This window comes from Symphalangus syndactylus, chromosome 13, assembly GCF_028878055.3.
Source record: "Symphalangus syndactylus isolate Jambi chromosome 13, NHGRI_mSymSyn1-v2.1_pri, whole genome shotgun sequence".
Taxonomy (NCBI): Eukaryota; Metazoa; Chordata; class Mammalia; order Primates; family Hylobatidae; genus Symphalangus; species Symphalangus syndactylus.
This window is the reverse complement of record NC_072435.2, coordinates 46,820,033-46,845,794: the sequence shown is the minus strand read 5'-3', so window position 1 is coordinate 46,845,794 and position 25,762 is coordinate 46,820,033. Positions and strand designations below refer to the sequence as shown.

General features: G+C 40.2%; 2 protein-coding genes and 2 pseudogenes across 4 annotated transcripts in view; 1 reads left to right on the top strand and 3 right to left on the bottom strand.

Moving 5' to 3' along the window:
* Window positions 1–25,762, bottom strand: part of LOC129459394 (zinc finger protein 431-like) — a 402,258-nt gene that overhangs the window by 148,774 nt on the left and 227,722 nt on the right.
* The window catches only part of LOC134732303 (zinc finger protein OZF-like), a 319,666-nt pseudogene that overhangs the window by 106,409 nt on the left and 187,495 nt on the right, over window positions 1–25,762 (top strand).
* Window positions 1–25,762, bottom strand: part of LOC129459386 (zinc finger protein 430) — a 137,476-nt gene that overhangs the window by 86,180 nt on the left and 25,534 nt on the right. For 2 of the 3 annotated variants that reach the window (XM_063616252.1, XM_063616251.1), the window contains one exon: window positions 19,694–25,367. In XM_063616252.1, coding sequence (XP_063472322.1) covers window positions 23,809–25,221 — 1,413 coding nt within the window. In that variant the 5' untranslated portion in view covers window positions 25,222–25,367 and the 3' untranslated portion in view covers window positions 19,694–23,808. Of the gene's footprint in view, window positions 1–19,693; window positions 25,368–25,762 lie in introns of those variants that run through there. The other variant, XM_063616242.1, reaches the window with a different exon arrangement.
* LOC129459410 (keratin, type I cytoskeletal 18-like) lies at window positions 11,711–16,157 on the bottom strand (annotated as a pseudogene).

Genomic DNA, 25,762 nt, shown 5'->3' with positions numbered 1-25,762 from the left:
TATATTATCTGTAATATTCTCTTTCTTTAGTAAGCACAGTACTAAGTACTAGTCTGGTAATTGGAGAATCCAGGAAAACTCATGTTACCTTTTTCTAATAAAACAGGTCTTGCTGTGTCTAATCTGGGCCTGATCAACTCTCTGAAGCAAAGGAAAGAATCTTGGAATTTAAAAAGACAAGAGACCATAGCCAGCTCCCAGGTAGGTGGGAGTGAAAGAAGAAGATGACACAGGTGAGGTCCAAAGGTGAAGGAGAAAGCCAGACCATAAAATGTGGTTTAGGAAGCTCTGCTCCGATGGAAATAGTTTCTAAAATGCCTGATTTTTTTTCTCATACCCAAACAGTGGGACAGCTTCTGTCCCATGGTCTTAAATCCCCCAAGAATTCTACTTTAATTTAATCTTCCTTCAAGTTTATACTTAGAGCTAAAGTCCATCTTATGGTTTATAAGAGGTTGAATAATCTGACAGGTCTTCCATTGCTACTGGGGACATGAGACTGTTTGTCTTTTTGAGAAACTCTGTATGAAACTATTTTAAATCCTTTCTACATCATTGCTGAAATGTGTGAAAGCAGTAGTGATATTGAAATTTGGTTTCAAAATCGCAAGAACACCAGATGAAGATGTGTATTTTCTACTTTATGACTTTCTATTCTGTGATGGTTTCAAATGTGTTTCTAGAGATATTTATACTCAGTAACTTTATCAGAACACTAAATATCTCTCTAAATGTAAGAAAATCTATTTTGTTTTAATTTTCAGGTTTGTTTTTTTTTTCGAGATGGAGTTTCACTGTTGTTGCCCAGGCTGGAGTGCAATGGCACGATCTTGGCTCACTACAACCCCTGCCTCCTGGGTTCAAACGATTCTCCTGCCTCAGCCTCCAGAGGAGCTGGGATTATAGGCGCCTGCCACCACGCCGAGCTAATTTTGTATTCTTAGTAGAGATGAGATTTCACCATGTTGGTCAGGCTGTTCTTGAACTCCTGACCTTAGGTGATCAATCCACCTCGGCCTCCCTAAGTGCTGGGATTACAGGTGTGAGCCACTGCACCCGGCCCCGATTTTCAGTTTTTTAATATAAATTGAGATAGGTAATTTAAACACTACATGACCAAATTTCTTATGGTAATACAGCTTAATGTATTTATTGCATATATATATTATATATACACTATATATATTATGTTATACATATACATATATATTATATATGTGTGTGTATATTATATATATTTTAAACAGAGTCTCGCTCTGTTGCCAGGCTGGAGTGCAGTGGCATGATCTCGGCTCACTACAACCTCCCAGGTTCGAGTGATTCTCTGGCCTCAGCCTTCTGAGTAGCTGGGATTACAGGCACATGCCACCACACCCAGCTTATTTTTGTATTTTTAGTAGAGATGTGGTTTCACCATGTTGGCCAGGATGGTCTCAATCTCTTGACCTTGTGATCTGCCTGCCTTGGGCTCCCAAAATGCTGGGATTACAGGCATGAGCCACCACACCTAGGCTACCGTGTACATTTTTACAATATACTATGTCATTGGGAAGCTTAGAAAATCTCCGAGTGCCAGGTGTCATGGCTCCTGTCTGTAATCCAGCACTTTGGGAGGCTAGGGTGAAAAAAAACACTTCACCCCAGGAGATTGAGACCAGCCTGGGTAACATAGCAAGACATTGTTTCTATAAAGGATTACCAAAAAGTTAATTTATTTGTATGTACATTTAAAAGGAGGAGGAGATTGATTTTTCTTCTGGAGAGTTATAATTACATTCAAAGTGTACTTTTTGCATTAAAAATTAAAATTCTTGAAAAGCAAACATTGATGCAATTCAACTCTTTTTTATCTTTTTGAGACGGAGCCTCACTCTGTCACCGAGGCTGGAGTGCAGTGGTGCGATCTTGGCTCACTGCAACCTCTGCAGCCCAGGTTCAACCGATTCTCCTGCCTCAGCTTCTCAAGTAGCTGGGATTAAAGGCACCTGACACCGTGCCTCGCTAATTTTTGTAGTTTTTAGGAGAGATGGGGTTTCACCATCTTGGCCAGGCTGGTCTTGAACTCCTGACCTCGTGATCCACCTGCCTCCGCCTCCTAAAGTACTGGGATTACAGGCGTGAGCCACCATGCCCAGCTGCAATTCAACTCTTAAATCACTTGTTATACCTTCATTCCTAGTATCTATATAAAAGCACATGGCTAGTTGTTGCTTCATCAGAGCTATAACAGCCACATCTCTATTAGACAAACATCATTCATGTAGTTTTTCATAGACACTGAAATGTAAGATATATCAAGAGATTCTAAGTGCAGAAGTGCTTTGTGGTTGATTAACAACAGCATTGTGATACATGGGGTAGTTTTTAGAGTAAGATTCCATGCATTATAGTAAGGGAGAAACATTTTAGATCTTAAATGCGTGTTGTTTTTCCAATTGCTTATTAAAGCAATAAGATACAGTGGATTTAAAAAAAATTAGATTCTGTGTGAACTTAATTTGTTTTAATTAAGTATAATTGTTTTTAATTTGTTTCTACTATTGTGCATTGAACAAAGTATTATTTTTCTTACCAGTGTTAAGCTATCCAACCTAACTGAAGCTTGTAGGTAACAGATGGTAACAATACATTATTGGTTAACATAGTTGAATAACATATTTAGGGATCCCTTTTTCCAATAACTTTAAACATCAAACAATTTAAAGAATATTGCTTCTGTTGGTAATATTTTTATTCTTTTTGTAATACAGGGCCACTGTAATGGTAATAATAAAGATCATATAAAAGTACAATTTAAAGCCATGTATTTCTGAATATTGAATGAATATTTACAAAATTTTATTCCGCTTTTTTTTGCATATGTCACCTCTCTGACTTGCAAAATATATGCAGACTGGTAGTCTTGTTTTACAAGGATAAAATATACAAATATATTCCTCTAAGGATAAATCTTAGAAGTAAAGGAGTTATGGAGCAAGTAATTGTGTTTGTGTGAGTTTGGGTGTATACCTATTTTGTGAAGAAAAGAAAAATATCGAAATAAAACATAATTTCCAAAGTGTTGATAATTTACTAAAAAGGCAAAAATGTCAAAAATTCTAAAAGCAAATCTATTTTCTTTGCTTTATGTCGAGCTCATTTCTCTGAGATTTCATTGGTCCTCCATTGGATTCTCCCCATGCAAATCCTTTTATTTTTATTTTTATTTTTTTTTACTTTTTTATTTTTTATTTAAGACGGAGCCTCACTTTGTCGCCAGGCTGGAGTGCAGTGGCGTGATCTTGGCTCACTGCAGTCTCTGCCTCCCGGCTTCAAGTGATCCTCCTGCCTCAAGCTCCCGAATAGCTGGGACTACAGGAGAGTGCCACCATGCCCAGCTACGTTTCGTGTTTTTAGTAGGGACGGGGTTTCACAATGTTGGCCAGGATGGTCTCGATCTCTTGACCTCTTGATCCGCCCACCTTGGCCTCCCAAAGTGCTGGGATTATAGGCGTGAGCCACCGCGCCCGGCCAATTGCTTTTTTTTCTTTAATATTAAAGGGAGTCTGGAGAAAGAACTACAACAATCCCAGAACTGGCAAAGGGGCAAATGCTGGAAAACTCCAGGGTGGGAGAATGCCCATCACAGGGCCAAAGATCTGAGCAGATGACTCAAAAAAGAGAAAATCTTAATAGGTCTTAAACAACTGAAAGATGACTCAAACGTGTCAGTTTAAACACTGAAAGTGAAAGGAACAATGTGATTTTATTTGCCATATAGACACAAACTGACAACGAAAATTAAAAGAATGTAATGTGCAGGAGAGCTTAGATACAGAGCAGCAGGTGCATCGGAGAGTGCTGGCACCGATGGACCTGCTACAGCCCTTTTGGAAAGTCATCTGGCTGTAACTGTGAACAGTTTACACAGACATCCTTTAATCCAGTAATACCTTTTTTGAGGATCTATCTTCAGATAATTAGTAAATGTTATGGGATAATTTGTTATTTTCTCCTTAAGTCCCAGGACCAATACTTTGCATCCTTCAATCCAATCAAGTTGACATTCAGTATTAACCATCACACCTGTGGACTCCGTCCATGTATGAGTGTCACAATTCCAACTGTCAACTTCTCTGGGTGTGAGATTCAGAACCTCAACAGTGGGTTGTGTCCGTGTGTGAGGCGGATAATTCTAACATTTGGTTGAGTATGTATACAAGAATCACAAGTTTTCCTGTGTGCTGGGTTCTTTTATGACACTCTATGTACCAAGCGCTTTATACAGCATGCGTGAGAGCTGCAATCTTCCCTGAGACCTGCATGCTGGTATAGACACATGATCTCACCTGTGGCCTTGAGCCCAACAGGAGAGTCAAAATGTTTCTTTTTTTTTTTTTCTTTTTTTCTTTTTCAAGACAGAGTCTCACTTTGTCACCCAGGCTGGAGTGCAATGGTGCGATCTCAGCTCACTGCAACCTCCGCCTCCTGGGTTCAAGTGATTCTTCTGCCTCAGTCTCCCAAATAACAGGGACTACAGGTGTGTGCCACCATGCCCGGCTAATTTTTGTATTTTTAGTAGAGATAGGGTTTCATCATATTGGCCAGGCTTGTCTCAAACTCATGACCTCGTGATCCATCCACCTCATCCTCCTAAAGTGTTGGGATTACAGGCATGAGCCACCGCGCCTGGCCAAAAATGTTTCTTATTGGCTGGGTCCAGGTATGAGACTCATCATCGTGCCTGTGAGCTTGGTCCAAAAATGAATGACCATCCCACCTGTGTCAAGATTCACATAGAAGAGTCACAATTCCAACTGTCAAGTATGTTTGGCTATAAAATTGGGACCTCACTAGTGAGCTGTGTCCATGTGTAAGAGTAACAATCCTAACTTTCAACTGGGTGTGCATGACAGCCACAATCTCACCTGTGTGATGGGCACTGTTATAACACTCTACCACCTGAGAGTTTTATGTGATATGCTTGAGAGTCACAGACCTCTTTCCTTAAGGCTAGCTATGAGAGTCAGAATGTCTCCTCTTCACTGGGTCCAGGTATGACAGTCATCATTGCCTGTGAGCTGGGTCCAGCTAAATCTTACAATTCCCCCTGTGAGCTTGGCTCCGGCAGAAGAGCTACATCACCTGAAGGCTGGGCCCATGTATATGTCACAATCTCTCTTATGGTCGAGGCCCAGCAGAAGAGTCACATTACCTAGGTGCGGGGCCCAGGTATATTAAAATCCCCTGTTTGGCAGGTCCCAGGCAAGAGAGCCACATCACCTAGGTACTGGGCCCAGGTGTGTGTCACAGTCCCTCCTGTTGCTTGGGCTCATTTTGGAGATTCACATCACCTGGGTTCTGGAATTGGCTCTACATCACAATCCCACCTATGGCCTTGGCCCAGGCAGAAGAGTTACATCGCCTAGGCACCGAGACCACGTGTATGTCGCAGTCCCCGCTATGGGCAGGTCCCAGATAAGAGAGACACATTGTCTAGGTGCTTAGTCCTGGTATATTGTCACAATCTCTTCTGTTGGCTTGGCCCAGGTTAGATATATACCTCACATAGGTGCTGAGCCCAGATATGTGTCACAATACTCCTTGTGGGGTGGGCTCAGGCTAAGAGTCACATCATCTAAGTGCTGGGCCCAGGTATATGTCACAATGCCCCTTGTGACTTTGGCCAGGCATGACAGTCAGAACACTTAGGTGCTTGGTTCAACTATATGTCACTATCCCATTTGTGGCCTTGACCTAGGTGAAAGAGTAGCATGACCTATGGGCTGGGCCCAGGTATATGTCACAATCTCCCCTGTGGATTGGGCCCATACAGGACAGCCACATCACCTTAATTCCTGAGCCCAGGTATACGTCAGTTCCCCTGAGAACTTGACCTAAAAAAGGCTCACATCACCTCAGTACTTGGCCCAGTTTTATGTAATCCCACTTGTGGCTTTAGCCTAGGCAGCGGAGTCACATATCTTAGGTGCTGAGCTAAGAAATCTGTCAAAATCTTTTTTGTGTTTTAGGTCCAGGCAAAGTGTAACATCACCTAGGTGCTGGACCTAGGTACATGCCACAATCTACACTCTGGGCGGGACCCAGGAGGAAGAGCAACACAACTCAGAAGATGGGTTCGGGTATACATCACAATTGCCTGGAGGCAGGGCCCAGGCGGGAGAGGCACATTACCTAGGTGCTGGAAGCAGGTGTATGTTACAGTCCTCCCTTTGGACAGGGACCAGGAAGGAGAGCTACATCACCTAGAAGATGGAAACAGGTGTAAGCCCCAATTTCAAATGTGGGCAGGGTTCAAGCAGAAAAATCGCATCCACAGGTGTGTCACAATACTCTCTTTGGGTAAAATCCAAGCAAGACACTCACATCACTTGGATGCCGAGTCCACCAACGCGTCACAATCTCCCCTGTGGGCAGGGCACAGACAGGAGACTCACATCACCTCAGTTCTGGGCCCACTGATATGTCACAATCCCACATGTGGGCAGAGACGGGGCAAGAGAGTCACATAACCTAGATGCTGGGCCAGGAATAGGTCACAATCCTTTTTGTGGGCAAAGCTGAGGCAAAATAATTATACCACCTTGGTTCTGGGCCCAGAAATATGTCACAATTTCCTCTGTGGGCAGGGCCCAGGAAGAAGTGTCCCATCACCTGGGTGCTTGGCCCAGCAATAGGTTCCAATCTTCTTTGAGGGTAGGACCAAGGGAGAAAAGGAGACACATCACATAGGTGTCGGCCCCTGTAATATGTCACAATCCCCACTGTGGGCAGAGCCCGGGCAGGAGAGGCATATCACCTGAGTGCTGAGCCCAGCGATATGTTACAATATCTCCTATGGGCAAGACCCAGGCAGGAGATTTACATCACCTGTGTGCTAGATCCAGTGATATATCGCCATGCACCCTGAGGACGAGGCCCAGAAAAGAGTCACATTACCTGGGCGTTGGGCCCAGCAATATACCATAATGCCCTGTGTGGGCAGGGCCCAGGCAGCAGAGTTATATCACCTGGGTGCCGGGCTCAGCGATGTGTCACAATCTCCCCTGTGAGTAGAGCCCAGGTAGGAAAGGAGAGTCACATCACCTAGCCACTACGTCCAGCAGTATAGCAAAATCCTCCATTATGACAGGGCCCAGGCAGGAGAGTCACATCACCTGAGAGCTGGGGCCCAGGTATATCTCACAATCCCGGGCAGGAGAAGCACCTCACTCAGGTGCTAGGCAAAGGTATATGTCATAACCACATCTGTGGAAAGGTCCAGAGAAGAGCTTAACAATCCCACACATGTCCTGGCTTCAGTTATGAGAGTGAGTTTGCTCCAAGTACATGAGTCAAAGTCTCAAGGATTAACTGGATTTGTGCATGAGATCCCCAATCCTGCCTGCAGGGGACTGTGTTTCAGTAAAGGAGTCACAGCCTCACCAGTGTTCTGAATCCTGGTCTGGGAGTCATTATCCACCCTGTGGAAAAGATTCACGTAGGAGAGTCACAATTTCAACTTTTGACTGAATCCAGGTGTGAGATTAAGAACTTCAACAGCGGGGTGGGTTTATGAGAGAGGGTGACAAGCCTTACTGTTGGCTGGGTGTGCATATGAGAGTCACAATCACTTCTGTGTGCTGGGCCATGTTTTGAACCTCTCTGTATAACCCAAGGGCTTTATACAGTGTGCAAGACAGTTGCTATCTGTTCTGGAAATTTTGCTGGTATGGAGCCAGGATCTTACTCATTGCCCTAGGTACAAGGGTCAACATCTCTCCTATTAGCTGGGTTCAGGTGTGAAAGTCATCATTGTCCCTGTGTGCTGTGTCCAGAAATGAGGCAGCATGACACCTGTGGCCAGGCCTACATATGACAGTCACAATTCCAACTGTGTACTCCTGTGAGATCCAGGACCTCACCAGTGGTCTGTGTCCATGTTTGAGGGTGACAATTCTGGCAGCTGAGTGTGAATATGAGAGTCATAATCTCATCTGAGTGCCGTGTTTTTGTTTTTGTTTTTTGAGACGGAGTCTTGCTCTGTCGCCCAGGCTGGAGTGCGATGGCAAAATCTCGGCTCACTGCAACCTCCGCCTCCCAGGTTCAAGCAATTCTCCTGCCTCAGCCTCCCGAGTAGCTGGGATTACAGCCATGTGCCACCACACCCGGCTAATTTTTGTATTTTTAATAGAGACGGGGTTTCGCCATGTTGTCCAGGCTGGTCTCAAACTCCTGACCTCAGGTGATCTGCCCGCCTCAGCCTCCCAAAGTGCTGGGATTACAGGCGTGAGCCACCGTGCCCTGCTCCTGTGCTCTGTTATGACACTCTCTGTACCACTCAAGGGCTTTATATGATATGTGTGTCATAATCCTCTGTTATCTTCATAAAAGTAGGAGACCCAGAACCTTACCAGTTGCCCTAAATGTATCTATGAGAGTCAAAATCTCTCCTATTGCCTGGGTACAAGAATGAGAGTTATTTTCACAGCTGTGAGTTGAGCCCAGGTATGTCACACTCTCACCTGTGGGAAGGAACAAGGCAAAAGAGTCACATCACCTAGGTGCTGGGCCCAGTGTTATGTCACAAATCCTCCTGTAGGCAGGGCCCAGGCAGGACAGGTGAGTTACCTCACCTAGGTGATAGAACCAGTGATAGAATTCCTTCTGTGGGCCAGGCCCAGGCAGGAGTGTCATCTCACCTGTATACTGTGCCCAGAAATATGTCACAATCTTTTGTGCATAAGGTCCACAAAAATAAGTGAAATGACCTAGATTATAGGCCCATAGATCTGTCACAAAGCCTTCTGTGGGCAGAGCCTAAGCAGGAAAGTGATATATCACTGGATGCAGCATGTAGGTGATGTGACTGTCCTTCCTGAACTCTGTCCCCAAGGGACATTGTGACACATCACTAGGCACAGCACACAGGTGATGTGACCTTTTTGCCTGGGCCCTGACCTCAGGGGGCATTGTGACATATTGCCTTGCCCAGTAGCCAGGGCAGGTATTAAACAGGAGAGGAGATTAACACCACCTAGATGCTGGGCCCGGGTACATGTCACAATCCCATCTGTGGACAAACCCAGGCAGAAGAAGAGTAACATCTGGGTGATGGGCCCAGTGATATGTCACAATGCAACCTGTGGTCAGGGGCCAGGCAAAAGAGGAGTCACATTACCTAGGTGCTAGGCCCAGTGATGTGTCACACTCACCAATTGGGCAGGTCCTAGACGGGAGAGGAGAGTCACATCACCTAGGTGCTGAGTCCAGTAATGTGTCACAGTCCCAGAGCAGGGAGGGGGCAGGAGAGGAGATTCACATCACCTAGAAGATTGGCCCAGATAGATGTCACAACTTCTCCTTTGGGCAGTGCTAAAGCAAGAGGGTTACATTACCTGGGTGCTGAGCCCAGCAATATTTTACAATCCTTAGGGCAGGGCTCAGGCAGAGAGGAGATTCCCATCACGTGGTTGATGGGCTCAGCGATATGTCACAATGCCCTGTGTAGGCGGTGCACAGGCAGGAGAGTCACATTATCTGGGCGCTGGGTCGAGGAATATGTCACAGTTTTCTCTGTAGGCAGGGCCCAGGCAGGAGAGGAGAGCCACATCACCTAAGTGCTGGGTTCAATGATATGTCACAATTCCCTTGAGGGCAGGGCTCAGGCAGGAGAGTCACATAACCTAGGTGCTTGGCCTGAGTATATGTCACAATCACATTTGTGGGCTTGGCCCAGGCAGGAGAGTCAAATCATTCAGATTCTGGGAAAAAATATCTGTCACAATTACACCCGCAGAAAGGTCCAGGGATGACATTTACAATCCTGCACATGTCCCGGGTTATGTGTGAGAGCCAATATCTCCTGTGGGTTGGGTCCAAGAATGCAAAGCAGTCTCAATGCTGGACTGAATCCTTGCATGAGAGCCCCAATTCCACCTGAGGCCCGAGAGTCATTATTCCACCTGTGGACCAGATCCATGTGTGAGAGTCACAATTCCAACCTTTGACTCACTCTTGGTGTGACATTTGAAACCTTCACAGTAGTCTGTGTCCATCTGGAAGGGTGACAATCCTTACAGTCAGCTGGGTGTGCGTAGGAGAGTCACAATCTCTTCAGCATGGTTGGCCCTGTTGACACTTCCGGTGCCAGTTGAGGAATTTATATGATATGTGTGAATGTCGTCATTCTCTTTGACTTTGGTACAAGTAGGAGACTCAGGACCTTATCCATTGTTGTAAGCCAACCTATGAGAGTCAAAATCTCTTCTCTTGGCTGTGTCCAGGTATATGAGTCATCGCAGCATCTGTATACCTATATGGGCCCAGGTATATTTAATAATCCCACTTATGGGCAGAGATAATGCAGGAGAGTCACATCACCTAGGTTGTGGGCCCAGTGATATATTCAGGATAAATGAATTACAATTTTTAAAATAAATATAGTAAAATAACAGGCCAGATGTGGTGGCTTATGCCTGTAATCCCAACACTTTGGGAGGCTGAGGTGGGCAGATAACCTGAGGTCGGGAGTTTGAGACCAGCCTGACCAACATGGAGAAACCCCATCTCTACTAAAAATACGAAATTAGCTGGGTGTGGTGGTGCATGCCTGTAATCTCAGCTACTCAGGAGGCTGAGGCAGGAGAATCACTTGAACCTGGGAATTGGAGGTTGTGGTGAGCCAAGATCGTGCCATTGCACTCCAGCCTGTGCAACAAGAGTGAAACTCTGTCTCTAAATAAATAAATAAAACAAAATAAAATAAAATACTGTCATTACTTCCAGTTGACATAACACATGAATTCAGATGTTGTTGCTGTAGAAGCTCAATATGTCATGGCTGACTCCACTTTACATCCTGTCTTTCTATTTTAGACAATCAAAGTAGCACAAGCAAAGCCAGAAATGCTACACCTTGATTGCAAACACACCAGTGCCCTTCTAGTGAGGATATATGTGTGAGGATATTAACTTGAAATTCTTGGCATCTTTTGTTGAAGTACAGACTTCTATATGACAAATAATAAAGACAAGAATTTAACACTGCAACAGAATCAGAAAGGTATTCTAAAAATACCTTCCAATCCATTATTATTATTATTATTATTTTCACCAGAATGGTTGTGATAGAGTGGTTGCAGCAGTGTGGTCATAAATAACCCATACTGTGTACTTTGTCATTTTTGGTCTATGACCATAAGACTTTTATGCTTAAAAATAAATGTTTTCTTGCCAGGTGGAGTGGCTCACACCTGTAATTCCAGCACTTTGGGAGGCTGAGGCGGACAGATCAGGAGGTCAGGAGTTCGAGACCATCCTGGCCAACATGGCAAAACCCCATCCCTACTAAAAATACAAAAATTAACTGAGCATGGTGGCAGGTGCCTGTAATCCCAGCTACTCAGAGGACTGAGGCAGGAGAATTGCTGGAAGCTGGGAGGCAGATATTACAGTGAGATGAGTTCACACCACTGCACTCAAGCCTGGGTGACAGAGCCAGATTCCACAAAAAAAAAAAAAAAAAAAAAAAAAAAAAATTATTTTCCTAATTCAGGAATTTAACATGATTTTCACAGCCTCACATTTTCAAAAATGGTTTATTCTAAAAGAGAAATGTGATTAAACCATTTTTCCCCCAAAGAGTAGAGTAACAAATTATAATCTAGTGTACAGTTAATAAATACAATATAAAGATGTAGCCATTTATTTTAGCTGCATACTTGGGGAAAGAGACACTTTTTGGGCTATAAACCAAGGGCTTTCAGAGACGTTAGCTCATAAAATGCGGGGTGACCTGGTATAAAAACATTCACCTCTATACCCAAAACGGACATAATTCTGTGTCTTTCACTCCTCATTTCAACTATTAACCCAGAACTGGAGAAATGTAACATGCCATTATACCACAAAGCATTTTATTATTTTTATTTTAGATTCATGGGGGTACATGGGCAGATTTGTAACGTAAGTATCCTGCATGATGTCGAAGTTTGGGCACTTAATAATTCCATTGTCCAAGTAGTGTACCTCATACCTGATAAGTAGTTTTTCAATGCTTGTCTTGGCATTTTTTTTTAAGAACTCCCAGCATTTATTGTTTCCATGTTCACCCAATGTTTAGCACCCAATTATAAGTGAGAACATGTAGTATCTGAAATACTTATGTACTGTGCAATACTAAGAAACCACAGAAAAAGATATTCTTTGCAGCAACATGGATGCAGCAGAAGGCCTTTATTTTTTTTTTGACCTTTGAACTTTTTATTGGCCTCCTGCTCCCCAAAGAGTACCCTGCTTCTGCTGGCTTAATGTCTCAGAATTTGGTGTCGTTGGTCTCAGACAGCACTTTGCCATCCACTATGTGGCGGGTGGTGGTCTTTTGGATGGTTTGCTTGGAGTTGCTGCTGTCCAGGGCATCACCAAGATTGAAGTCCTCGCCATCTTCCAGCAGGCGGCGGTAGGTGGCGATCTCAGCCTCCTGCTTGACTTTGATGTTCAGCGGGGCCTTGTACTCCTGGGCCTGGCACTGCCCCTCTGCCCGGGTCTGTGCCAGCTCTGACTCCAGGTGCAGCAGGATCCTGTTGATCTGCTCCATCTGCAGGGCTTAACATGCCTCCACCTCCCTCAGGCTGTTCTCCAAGCTGGCCTTCAGATTTCTCATTGAGTCCAGGTCAATCTTCAAGGACTGGACTATACATCTAAGCTATGTGGGCATCATCTCAGCAGCTACAACCTTGGTGGACTGCGTGGTGACCACTATAGTGCTCTCCTCAATCTGCTGAGACTGGTACTTGTCCAGATCCTCTTGGTTCTTCCGAGCCAGCTCGTTGTATTGGGCCTGGATGTCTGCCATGATCTTGGCAAGGTCCTGAGCTTTGGGGGCAACTATCTCCCTGGTCAACCCAGAGCTGTCAACCTTCCTTGTAGTCCTTTTACTTCCTCTTTGTGGTTCTTCTTCATAAAGAGCAGCTCCTCCCTGAGGGCCTTGATCTCTGTCTCCAACTGCAGCCGAGTGACATTTGCGAAGCCCATGGATATTGCTCTCCACACACTGGCACATGGCCAGCTCTGTCTCACACTTGGCTCTAAAGTCATCAGCAGCAAGACGGACTGAAGGGGGCCAGCCCCTCCACACCTGTGGGTATTTCTTGTCAGGTGGGATGAGAGACTGAGAAAAGAAATAAGACACAGAGAGAAAGTACAGAGAAAGAACAGTGGGCCCAGGGGACCGGTGCTCAGCATACAGAGGACCCACACTGGCGCCAGCCTCTGAGTTCCCTCAGTATTTATTGATCATTATTTTTACCATCTTAGCGAGGAGAGTGTAACGGGGCAACAGATGGGGAGAAGGTCAGCAGGGAAACATGTGAGCAAAGGAATCTGTATTATGAATAAGTTCAAGGAAAGGTACTGTGTCTGGATGTGCACGTAGGCTAGATTTATGTTTCTCTTTACCCAAACATCTCAGTGTAGCAAACAGCAACAGAGCAGTATTGCTGCCAGCATATCTTGCCTTCAGCCGCAGGGCAGTTGTCTCCTATCTCAGAAGAGAATGAATAGGAATGGCCAGCTTTACACTGAGACCTTCTATTCCCAGGGATGAGCAGGAGACAGAAGCCTTCCTCTCATCTCAACTACAAAGAGGCCTCCCTTTTTCACTACTCCTTCTCAGCACAGACTGTTTATGGGTGTCAGGCTGGGGGATGGTAAGGTCTTTCCTTTCCCATGAGGCTATATCTCAGGCTGTCTCAGTGGGGGGAAAGCTTGGACAATACCCAGGCTTTCTTGGGCAGAGGTCACTGTGGCTTTCCGCAGTGCATTGTGTCCCTGGTTAATGGAGAATGGAGAATGGTGATGACTTTTACCAAGCATACTACCTGCAAACATATTGTTAACAAGGCACATCCTGCACAGCCCTAAATCCATTAAACTTTGATTCATTACAGCACATGTTTCTGTGAGCACAGCGTTGGGGCTACAGTTACAGGTTAACGGCATCTCAAAGCAGAAAAAATTTTTCTTAGTACAGATCAATATGGAGTTTCTTATATCTTGCTTTTCTACAGAGACACAGTAACAATCTGATCTCTCTCTCTTTTCCCCATGATGGACATTGTAGATCTGCAGAATGATGTGGGCATTGTCCACAGTATTTGTGAAGATCCGAGCCCTCATGTCCTTGATGGTCTTGAAGTTAATGGCTTGTCTCTGACCTGGGGTCCCACCTTCTCCAGGTGCTCCCAGATTTTGCTCTCCACCTTCCGGTTCTTGGTCCTCAGGCTCCTCACTCTGTCCAGGTAGAAGGCCAGGCAGTAGTTCAGGCTTTGCATGGTCTTCTTGTTCTGGAAGCCTCCCATTCCTGTCAGGCCCCAGGCTATCCCCGCAGCCAGGCCCCTGAACCCCATGCCGCCTTAGAAGCTGGTGAATCACGACACGGAGATCCGGGAACCAGAACCCCCCATGCCTGCATAGATGATGGCTGCGCTGCTGACTGGCCAGGCACCTGGATAGAGCCCAGGGACTCGTAATTGATGAAGAAGTTTGAGCGAGTGGTGGAGCTCATGCTGTCCAGGGAAGAGAGCGAGATGACAGGACTCAGGCTTTGCCGATGACCAGAACTGTGTTTTTGATTTTGTTCTCAGCTTGAATGTTATTCATGTACAGAAATGCTACTCATTTGTGTGTGTTAATTTTGTATCCTGAGACTTTGCTTAAGTCACTTTTTAGGCTTAGAGGTCTTTTTAGGCTTAGAGTCACTTTTTAGGCTTAGAGGTCTTTTTGTGACATCTCCAAAGTTTCCCAGGTAGAGAATTATATCATCTGTGAGAATAATTTGACTTTCTCTTTTCTTATTTAGATCCCTTTTAGTTATCTTGTTTAATTGCTCTAGGTAGGACTTCCAGAACTATGTTGAATATGAGTATTTAGAGTGGATATTCTTGTCTTATTTTTATTCATATGGAGAGTTCATCCAGCTTTTGCCTGTTCAGCATGATTTCAGCTGAAGATTTGTCACAGATGGCTTTATTATTTTGAGATGTTTCTTTAATACCTAGTTTGTTGAGAATATTTTTATAAATATTGGATTTAATGCTTTTTCTGTATCTATTGTGATAATCATGTTTGCTTTTAATCATCTTTACTTGATGAATCATTTATTGACTTGTATATGATGAAACATCCTTGCATTCATGAAGTAAAGCTGCCATGATTGTGGTAAAATAACGTTTTGATTTGATTATGAAATCAGCTTGCAGTATTTTATGGAGAATTTTTGTTTAAATGATCACTCAAAATATTGGCCTATAGTTTTTGTCGTGGTTGTGTCTTCACTAGATTTTGGTATCAAGGTGATATTGGTTTTATATAAAGAGTTAGAAAGAAATCCCACCTTGATTTTTGGAGTACATTCAGAGGATTAGCTCATCTTTGTATATGTGGTAGAATTTAGTTGTGAATTCATCTGATCTAGGGCTATTCATGGTTCATGGGTTTTCTATTACCAATGTATATATTTCTATTACTAATGTATGATTTCTATTACTATTCTATATTATAATGTATAATTTCTATTGCTAAGTTTATAATTTCATTATACATTTTATTAATTTTTGCTGTGTTCAAGGTTTTTGCTTCGTTCTGTTTCAATCTTGAGAGGTTGTGTGTATCCAGGAGTTTATCTATTTTCTGTAAATTTTTTACTTTGCATGCGTGGAGATGTTCATAGTAGTCTCGGAGGATGTTTTGTATTTATGTGGAGTTAGTTGTGATTTCACAACTCTAACATTTAAATAGATGCAGAACAAAAGTTTGACACATTCCCTAATGATAAATCTCTGAAAAAATTAAGTATAGGACAAATGCACCTGAAGCCAATAAATGCCACATATAACAAAAAGTGCACAGGAAACAGCATACTAAACAGGGAAAAGCTGTAAGCTTTTACTCTGAAAGCTAGAACAAGACAAGGATGCCCACTTTCTTCAGTCTTGCTAAACATAGTACGAAATGTCCAAGACAGAGAAATTAGAGAAAAAAATCAAAGGCATCCAGATTGGAAAAAAAAGTTAAATTATTACTATTTGTAGAAGACATAATCTTAAGTATAGAAAAGCCTAAGACTTTACTAAGAACTACTAGAAATTAATAAACGAATTCATTAAATTTACAGAATAAAAAATCCACCTGCAAAATTCAGTAGCATTTTTGTAAACAATTAACTATCTCAAAATAAAATTAAAAAACAATCCTATCTACAATAACTGTAGTAACTATACTTTGAGATAAATGTAACCAAAAAGTTGAAACACCTTACATTATAATCTAAAGAATATTAAAGTAATAATACACAAATGAAAATATTTATGAGCTGGCATTAATATTGTTAAATATCTGCATTATACAAAATGATCTACAAATATAATGCAACTTCTATCAAATACCAGTGACAAATTTAATAGGAATTTAAAAATATATATCTAAAACTTATATGGTACCACAGAAGACCCTGAGTAGCAAAAGCAATCAAACAAAACAAAAAAGGCTGAACACATTACCCTACCTGACTTTGAAATATGCTACAAAGCTATAGAAACCAAAACAGTATGGTACAGCAATAAAAAAAGACACACAGGCCAGTGGAGCAGAAGAGAGAAATGAGAAACATATTCATGTACTTACAGCTGATTATATTAATGGATGACAATCTTTTAGGGAAATGACAGTATCTTCAATAAATGGTGTTGAGAAAACTTTATAGCCACAGGCAGAACAATAAAATGAGATCCTCGTCTCACACCATATATAAAAATCAACTTAAAATAAATTTGATATTTAAATGTAAGGCTTGAAACTCTGAAACTACCATAAAAAAATATACAGTGAAAGCCCCATAACATTGGTCTGGGCAGTGACTTTCTAAAATTTAATCTCAGAATCCCAGGGAACCAAAGAAAAAATAGAAGAGTCAGATTACTTCAAATTAAAAAGTTCTGCACAGAATCTGATACAATCAACAGGATGAGAAAACTAAAAAATGGGAGAAAATATGTACAAATTATACATGTGACAAGGGTTTAATATCAAAATATATAAGAAACTCAATTACAGAATAAAAACAAATAATATTAAAAATGAGTTACATGCTTATTTTTCAAAAAAGACATACTTATAGGCAAGAGATATAAAAAAGACTCAATATCAATTACCAGGAAAAGCAAAAAAGGAGAGAAAACTATGATATCAACTCACTTCTGTTAGAATAACTCTTATTAAAAAGAAAAAAATTAGTAAAGATGTGAAGATAAAGGAATGCCTGGTGGCTGGTGTGGTGGCTCACGCCTATAATCCCAGCACTTTGGGAGGCCAAGGTGGGCGGATCACGGGGTCAGGTGATTGAGACCATCCTGGCTAACACAGTGAAATTCTGTCTCTACTAAAAATACAAAAAAATTAGCCGGGCGTGGTGGTGGGCGCCTGTAGTTCCAGCTACTCAGGAAGCTGAGGTAGGAGAATGGCATGAACCCAGGGGGCGGAGCTTGCAGTGAGCCGAGACTGCCACTGCACTCCAGCCTGGACAACAGAGCGAGACTCCATCTCAAAAAAAAAAAAAAAAAAAAAGAAAAAAGAATGCTTGCATATTGTTGGTTTGAATGTAAATGAGAACAGCCATTATAAAAAATAAAATAGGCCAGGCACGGTGGCTCATGCCTGTAATCCCAGCACTTTGGGAGGCCGAGGCCAGTGGATCACCTGAGGTCTGGAGCTCGAGACCAGACTGACCAACATGGAGAAACCCTGTCTCTACTAAAAATACAAAATTTGTCAAGCGTGGTAGTGCATGCCTGTAATCCCAGCTACTCGGGAGGCTGAGGGAGGAGAACTGCTTGAACCTTAAGCTGAGATCACACCATTGCACTCCAGCCTGGCAACAAGAGCGAAACTCCATCTCAAAACAAACAAACAAAAATAAATAAATAAAAAATAGAGAAGTCTCAAAAAATTTAAAATAAAACTATCATATAATACAGCAATTGTAATATTGGATATATATCCAAAACAAATAAAATCAGAATAAAAAAACATTTGCACTTCTATGTCATTTGCAACACTCTTTACAATTGTCAAAATATAGAATCAACAGTTCAACATCAAATGAGTAAATAAAGACAGTATAGTAGGCTGGGTGCAGTTGCTCATGCCTGTAATCTCAGCACTTTGGGAGGCCAAGGTGGGTGGATCACTTGAGGTCAGGAGTTCAAGACCAGCTTGGCCAATATGGTGAAAACTCATCCCTACTAAAAATATAAAAGTTAGCTGGGGGGAGGTTGCAGTGAGCCGAGATTGCACTCCTGCACTCCAGCCTGGGCTACAGAGCAAGACTCCATCTCAAAAAGAAAAAAAAAAAAGTATGATATATTTAAACAATGGAATACTACCTACCTTCAAAAAAGAAAATTCTATTATTTTCAGTCAGATGGATTAACCTGGAGTACGTTACATTACCTGAAATAAGCCAGGCACATAAAGATTATTATTATTTTTGTGACAGAGTCTTGCTCTGTTGCCCAGGCTGGAGTGCAGTGGTGCAATCTTGGCTTATTGCAACCTCTGCCTCCCAGGTTTAAGCGATTCTCCTGCCTCAGCTGGGACTACAGATGCCCACCACCATGCCCAGCTAATTTTTGTATTTTTAGTAGACGGGGTTTCATCACATTGGCCAGGCTGGTCTCAAACTCCTGACTTTGTGATCTGCCCGCCTCGGCCTCCCAAAGAGCTGGGATTACAATGTGAACCACTGCGCCCGGCCCAGAAAGATTATTTCATAATTTTACTTACACATGGATCCTAAAAAAACATAATCTCATCGAAGTAGAAAGTAAAATGGTGACCACCAGATACCAAGGTATTTACAAGCGGGTTTGGAAAAATGCCAGTCAAAAAATACATAATTATACTTGGAGAAATAATTTCAAAAGATTTTTTGTACAGCACGGTGGCTATAGTTCATAATAATGTATTTGTATTTTTGAAAAGTGCTAAGACTATGTCACATGCTGTCACCACAAAAAATGTTAACTATGTGAGGTAAAGCATTAATTACCTAGAATTAAACATTTGACAATGTATACACACTTCAAAATTCATGTTTTACAGAATATTTATTTATTACAGATAATAACTGCATAAAAGACACTAAAAGGGCAGTTGTTGCTTTGGTCTCATGACTGGCCACTCTTCGAACACAGTAAACAAGTGTGTAAGCAAACTAACAGGATATGTTTCAATGCAAAAGCTGCCATGATCTCCAAGTTTTCCAGAAAAAATGATCAAGAAGTTGGCTACAGTTATGTGACTAAGAATAGAAACTCTAGACTGAACTTCACCCACTAAAAAAATTATATGACTGAGAAATTTTTTCAAATTGTAATATCAATATAAAAAAGAAATATTATCCCAAATCTTAAATCCACAGAGGTCACTTTATTATTTTACAAACTTGAACATTCACACTTAAAAATAGAAGATGCTGCATGAAATGTTAAGTTGTGCTATATCATAGAAAATTAAATTTAAAAAATTTTACTTACCATTAGCTCTCTTAAAAATTTAATTTCTGAGATATATTTTTTAGCAAATATTTGCCACATTTTGTGTAAGATTTTTTTCTTTTACAAGTAGAAAAAAAGAACACTGACTTATTCCTCTCACCTGTGGATACTGAATGCATTTTATCTTAATTAACTGATTTGAAAGTTGTATTGATAAGCAAACTCTCCAGTTAAAACTAATTTTTTAGTACATTAAAAAAATACCAACTTTCTCATCAAAACCTACAAAGTACCATGTAAAATGTCATGGCATAAAGACAACAATGAGAAAACCATAGATATAATACAGAAAAAGGAGGAGAAGGGCTGTGATGCATACATAGCTGGAATACACATAATAAAACAAAAGATGCTTAGAAAATAAAGGAAGCAGAATTTCTCTTTAAATTCAGCAAGAGTCAGCTTTGTAGCCTGGAAAAAATGTCTTCTTAACATGAAGAATCAATATTATTTTTTCACCATTGATATTTTCCATCTCTGACTTGAAGTTACAAACTAACTTCAGCAGGAATATTTATAGCTTGTTATGCAGCATCTGTTACACAGCAAGTAGTGTCATGTTTGTTTGCTGTATTTATATATAAAAACATCCTCATGACTTATAAAGCATCCTTAGTACTTACCTGAAAAAAAAAAATTGGCTCAATAAATAAATACAGTTATTTCAATTATAAAAAGTGAAAAGAACAACAACTAAAGCAGGTTTAGAGTTCTCCAATTAAAAGAACAAATGAATTGTTCTAAGAAAATAAAATATAACTTGATACACTAATTTTGTAATTACATCTAAACATTATTTTGTGTGCACTACTAAATTTTATAAAAGCATTATAATCCCTGACAAGCTCACATAATAATGCCTCAGAAACTATAAAAAATTATAAAAAAAAGAAAATTATAGGTCCAGCATGAGTACCAGGCAAGTCAAAACATTTGCATGGGAAGATTCTGAACCACAAGCCATAAGATATTAAAGTAATAAATTTAACACAAAGCAGACAGTATACATTTGTTTTCAGCATTTTTGAGGTATTCAGTTTTCTAGTAAACTAGTTACCTTATTATTATTTTTTTTTTGAGATGAGTCTTACTCTTTCACCCAGGCTGGAGTGCAGTGGCATAATCTCAGTTCACTGCAACCTCCACATCTTGGGTTCAAGCAATTCTCCTGTCTCAGCCTCCTGAGTAACTGGGACTAGAGGTGCACACGACACCCAGGTAATTTTTGTATTTTTAGTAGAGATGGGGTTTCACCATATTGGTCAGGCTGGTCTCGAACTCCTGACCTCAGGTGATCCACCCACGTCAGCCTCCCAAAGTGATGGGATTACAGGCGTGAGCCACTGCACACAGCCAATTAGTTACCTTATTAAGATGATTTGTTTTGTTCCAATATTGCTTTCTTCTGAATACAGGTACAAATTCATATTCACAAAAACACACATGCTTTATAATTTTCTTACCCCTAAGGTTTATCTTTAGAGTAGTATATGTGTATATTTACCTCTATGTAAATAAAGATTAAGAGTCTGTATGTGTTTGCAGGCAGAGAGGCCACATGTTTAAAGAAAAATATTAACAAATTTTTAAATGTTTATTCAGAATTCAGAAATGTATGGATTTTATTAATACTTCTATACAATTCTTATTATGACCATAAAATAAAATAATGACCAAAATCTTGCCACTTGCCAAAGTGGCCAGATGGAAGTAGACATTCCATGCAAATTGGTTACTGTAACCAATAACAACTGCACATTTCAAAATAACTAAATGTGTAGAATAGGTTTGTAATACAAAGGATAAATGCTAGAGGTGATGGATACTTCACTTACCCTGATGTGATTGTTACATATTATATGCCTGTATCAAAATATTCTATATATGGCATAAATATATACACATACTATGTACCCACAAAAATTTTAAAAAATAAGCTCATATAACAAAAAAAGAATAAAAATTTAACCTACAAGAACAATATTCTTTAACCTATTTGCAGTTTAAAGCCACTGGCAAAAGAGATGTTAGTTCATTATGTTACCAAATTGCACACTGTAACCATCTTTCAACTACATTCTTGAGTAAGGTAGATAGGTTAAACTTAGTGGCATCATAATGCATCATTGAGTGCATAATGATCATAATATGTTAAAGTTTAATTATAAAACTAAGTTTACATGTAATCTGAAAATTTTAAAATGTACTGCATTTTATTACATAGAAATATAATTAGTAAAATAATATATTACTAATTTTAATTAAAAGTTTTTCATTCACTATAATGCAGAAGAATATTACTCTGAACAACTACTTCATATATCACTCAATATTATGTTAACCACAAAGAGACCCACCACTTAGATTTTCATCATGCATCTTACATTTTAATGTTCTTATTCTTTTTTGTTTTTGAGATGGAGTCCTTCCCTGTCACCCAGGCTGGAGCGTACGTAAGAATAGTGTACTTTTTGTTTTTTTTTTTTTTTTTGAGATGGAGTCTTGCTCTGTTGCCCAGGCTAGTGTGGAGTGGCGCGACCTTGGCTCACTGCAACCTCCGCCTTTTGGGTTCAAGTGATTCTCCTGCCTCAGCTTCCTGAGTAGCTGGGATTACAGGTGCGCGCCACAGGGGACACCTAATTTTTGTAGTTTTTAGTAGATGGGGTTTCACCATATTGGCCAAGCTGGTCTGGAACTCCTGACCTCATGATCTGTCTCGGCTTCTCAAAGTGCTGGGATTGCAGGTGTGAGCCACCGCGCCCAACCTAATGTTCTTATTCTTTAATAGAAAAGGTCATAAATAATGACCACCTAACAAAAAAAAAATCTCCTATCTTTGATGTAGCAACCACTGATCACATTCTTTCACATGTGAATATAATAGCAATGAAGAAGAAAGAGCATGAAGTAATTTCAAAGTTGAATGACATGATTATTTGCTTTTCAAAAAACCTGTAATTTTTTTAAGGAAAAAAGTATACTTTGAATGTAATTAAAACTCTGCAAAAAATGTTCTACTTCTTTTAAAGTTATATACAAATAATTTATCCACCAAATTTAGTTTTGGATTATTTTCTATACTCAGCACTCTGATTTAGTGTAGTGTCTGAAGTGCCAGCACCTTAGATATTTCTACTGTGAATCCTCTGACATTTACATAAACTTAACTTTTGATTAAATATATTTTTATATCTACTGCATCAGCAAAAATATATTTTAGTATGACTCCTCTGCTGCTTTTTAAGCTGTAGTTTTTGAAAAAGTTCTTGAAAATTTGTTACATTTGCAGGGTTTTTCTCAAATATAAATTCTCTGATGTTGGCCAGGTGTGGTGGCTCCCGCCTGTAATCCCAGCACTTTGGGAGGCTGCAGTGGGCAGATCACCTGAGGTCAGGAGTTTGAGACCAGCCTGAACAACATGGAGAAACCCTGTCTCTTCCAAAAATACAAAATTATCCAGGCGTGGTGGCACATGCCTGTAATCCCAGTTACTCAGGAGGCTGAAGGAGGAGAATCGCTTAAACCCAGGAGGCGGAGGTTGTGGCAAGCCGAGATCGCACCACTGCACTCCAGCCTCAGTAACAAGAGTGAAAGAAACTCCGTCTAGAAAAAAAAAAAAAAATTCTCTGATGTTAAAGAAAGTTTAAGCTACTGCTTCAGGGGTTTCCTCTAGCACAAAATCTGTACAATAAGATTTGTGATACAAGTAAAGGTACTACAACCCTCTTTAAATTTGCGATGTTTGTCTTCAAAATCATTACTCTTTTTCACATTAAAGGCTTATATTTTCTGAATGCTCTTTTGACAGTAATTGCATTTATAATGCTTTTATTAAGTACTTTCTGATGCTGAGTAAGATGTGAGCAGATATTGATGGCTTTTCCACATTCTTTATATTTGTATACTTTTTCTCAACTAAAAATTCTTTTCTGTGCAATAAGGTGTGAGAATAAATTGTTTTGCCACATTGTTTGCACTTGTAGTTTGTTCCAGCATGAATTATCTTACCTAAAAGAAAGTGTGACAACCATTTAAAGACTTTGCCACATTCTTCACATTTTTAGAATTTCTCACCAGTATGATTACTTTTATGATTATAAGTTTGAGGCGTTGTCAAAATTATTGTCACATCTTTCAGGTTAGTAGTTCCTCTCCAGTATAAATTTTCTTATGTTTAGTAAGACTTGTAAATTGGTTAAAAGCTTTGCCATAATTTTCACATTTGCAATTTTTCTCCGGTATGAATTATCTTATGTTTAGTAAGGACTGAGGACCATTTAAAAGCTTTGTCACATTCTTCACATTTGTAAGGTTTTTCTCCAGTATGAATTCTCTTATGTTTAGTAAGGTTTGAGGACTGGTTAAAGGCTTTGCCACATTCTTCACATGTGTAGGGTTTCTCTCCAGTATGAATTTTCTTATGTTTGGTAAGTTTTGAGGATTGGTTAAAAGCTTTGCCACATTCTTCACATTTGTATGGTTTCTCTCCAGTATGAATGATCTTATGGATAGTAAGGGTTGAGGGCCATTTAAAACCTTTACCACATTCTTCACATTTGTAAGGTTTCTCTTCAGTATGACTTTTCTCATGTCTAGTAAGATTTGAGGACTGGTTAAAAGCTTTGCCACATTTTTCACATTCATAGGGTTTCTCTCCCGTATGAATTTTCTTATGTTCAGTAAGTTTTGAGGATTGGTTAAAAGCTTTTCCACATTCTTTACATTTGTAAGGCTTCTCTCCAGTATGAATTATCTTATGTTTAGTAAGGGTTGAAGAGTGCTTAAAAGCTTTACCACATTCTTTACATTTGTAAGGTTTCTCTCCAGTATGAATTATCTTATGTGTAGAAAGGTGTGAGAAATGATTAAAGGCTTTTCCACACTTTTCACATTTGTAGGGTTTCTCTCCAGTATGAATTATCTCATGTGTAATAAGGTGTGCAGACTGGTTAAAGGCTTTTCCACATTTTTTACATTTGTAGGGTTTCTCTCCAGTATGAATTATCTTATGTGTAGTAAGGTTTGAGGACTGCTTAAAGGCTTTGCCACATTCTTCACATTTGTAGGGTTTCTCTCCAGTATGAATTTTTCTATGGGTAGTAAGGGTTGAAGATCGGTTAAAAGCTTTACCACATTCTTTACATTTGTAGGGTTTCTCTCCAGTATGAATTATCTTATGGGTAGTAAGAGTTGAGGATCGGTTAAAAGTTTTGCCACATTCTTCACATTTGTAGGGTTTCTCTCCAGTATGAATTTTCTTATGTTTAATAAGGTTTGAGGACTGGTTAAAGGCTTTACCACATTCTTCACATTTGTAGGGTTTCTCTCCCGTATGAATTCTCTTATGTTTAGTAAGGGTTGAGGACCAGTTAAAGGCTTTTCCACATTCTTCACATTTGTAGAAATTTACTCTAGTATGAATTCTGCTATGTTCAGTTAGGCATGAAATCATGCGAAATGATTTGCCACATTTTCTACATTCGAAAGGTTTATTTTTAGTATGTCTTATCTTATGTTTCTTTGAATTTGAAAATTTATGAACGACTTTTACATATTTATCACTTTGAAATATTTTGCTCTGGGTAGCTGTGAGACATTGGTTAAGTCCATTATAACCTCCTTTGTGCATCTTACACTCATCCACACTTTCACAGCCTTTTCTTAATGGTAAATTCTCATGTCTACATTTTCCATATCTTTTCAGTGTCGCTTTTTGGAAAGAATCTTTTATATTCTGCTCTGGCCAAAGGTCTTGGGCAAAATGAGAACACACAACTGAAAGAAATAAAAATGACAAATTACTCCACTTGCTAGACTTAGATGAAGATAGTTTACAAATGTAACATATAAAAATAAACAAACTACATTAAGATGGCATAGCAAAATACCATAGGCCCTAAATCCTTCATAGACATTTAAATGTAACAAAAACATACTGACCAAAATACATTTGTAGAAAATTTATAAATGAGTTAAGTGTGTGCAGTGCCCCAGGTGAGCATAATGCAAAGAGCCACATAGGAAAAAAAAAGTTTGTTACATTTACAACACAGCTCTTTCAGCTGCCCAATGTAACACAGGGCCTTTAGAAGTAAATTGGCCACTCTTGGTTTCTTTTATAAAAGACAAGAAAAATAGCGGGAAAAACATATTTTTATTTCTGGTTTCTA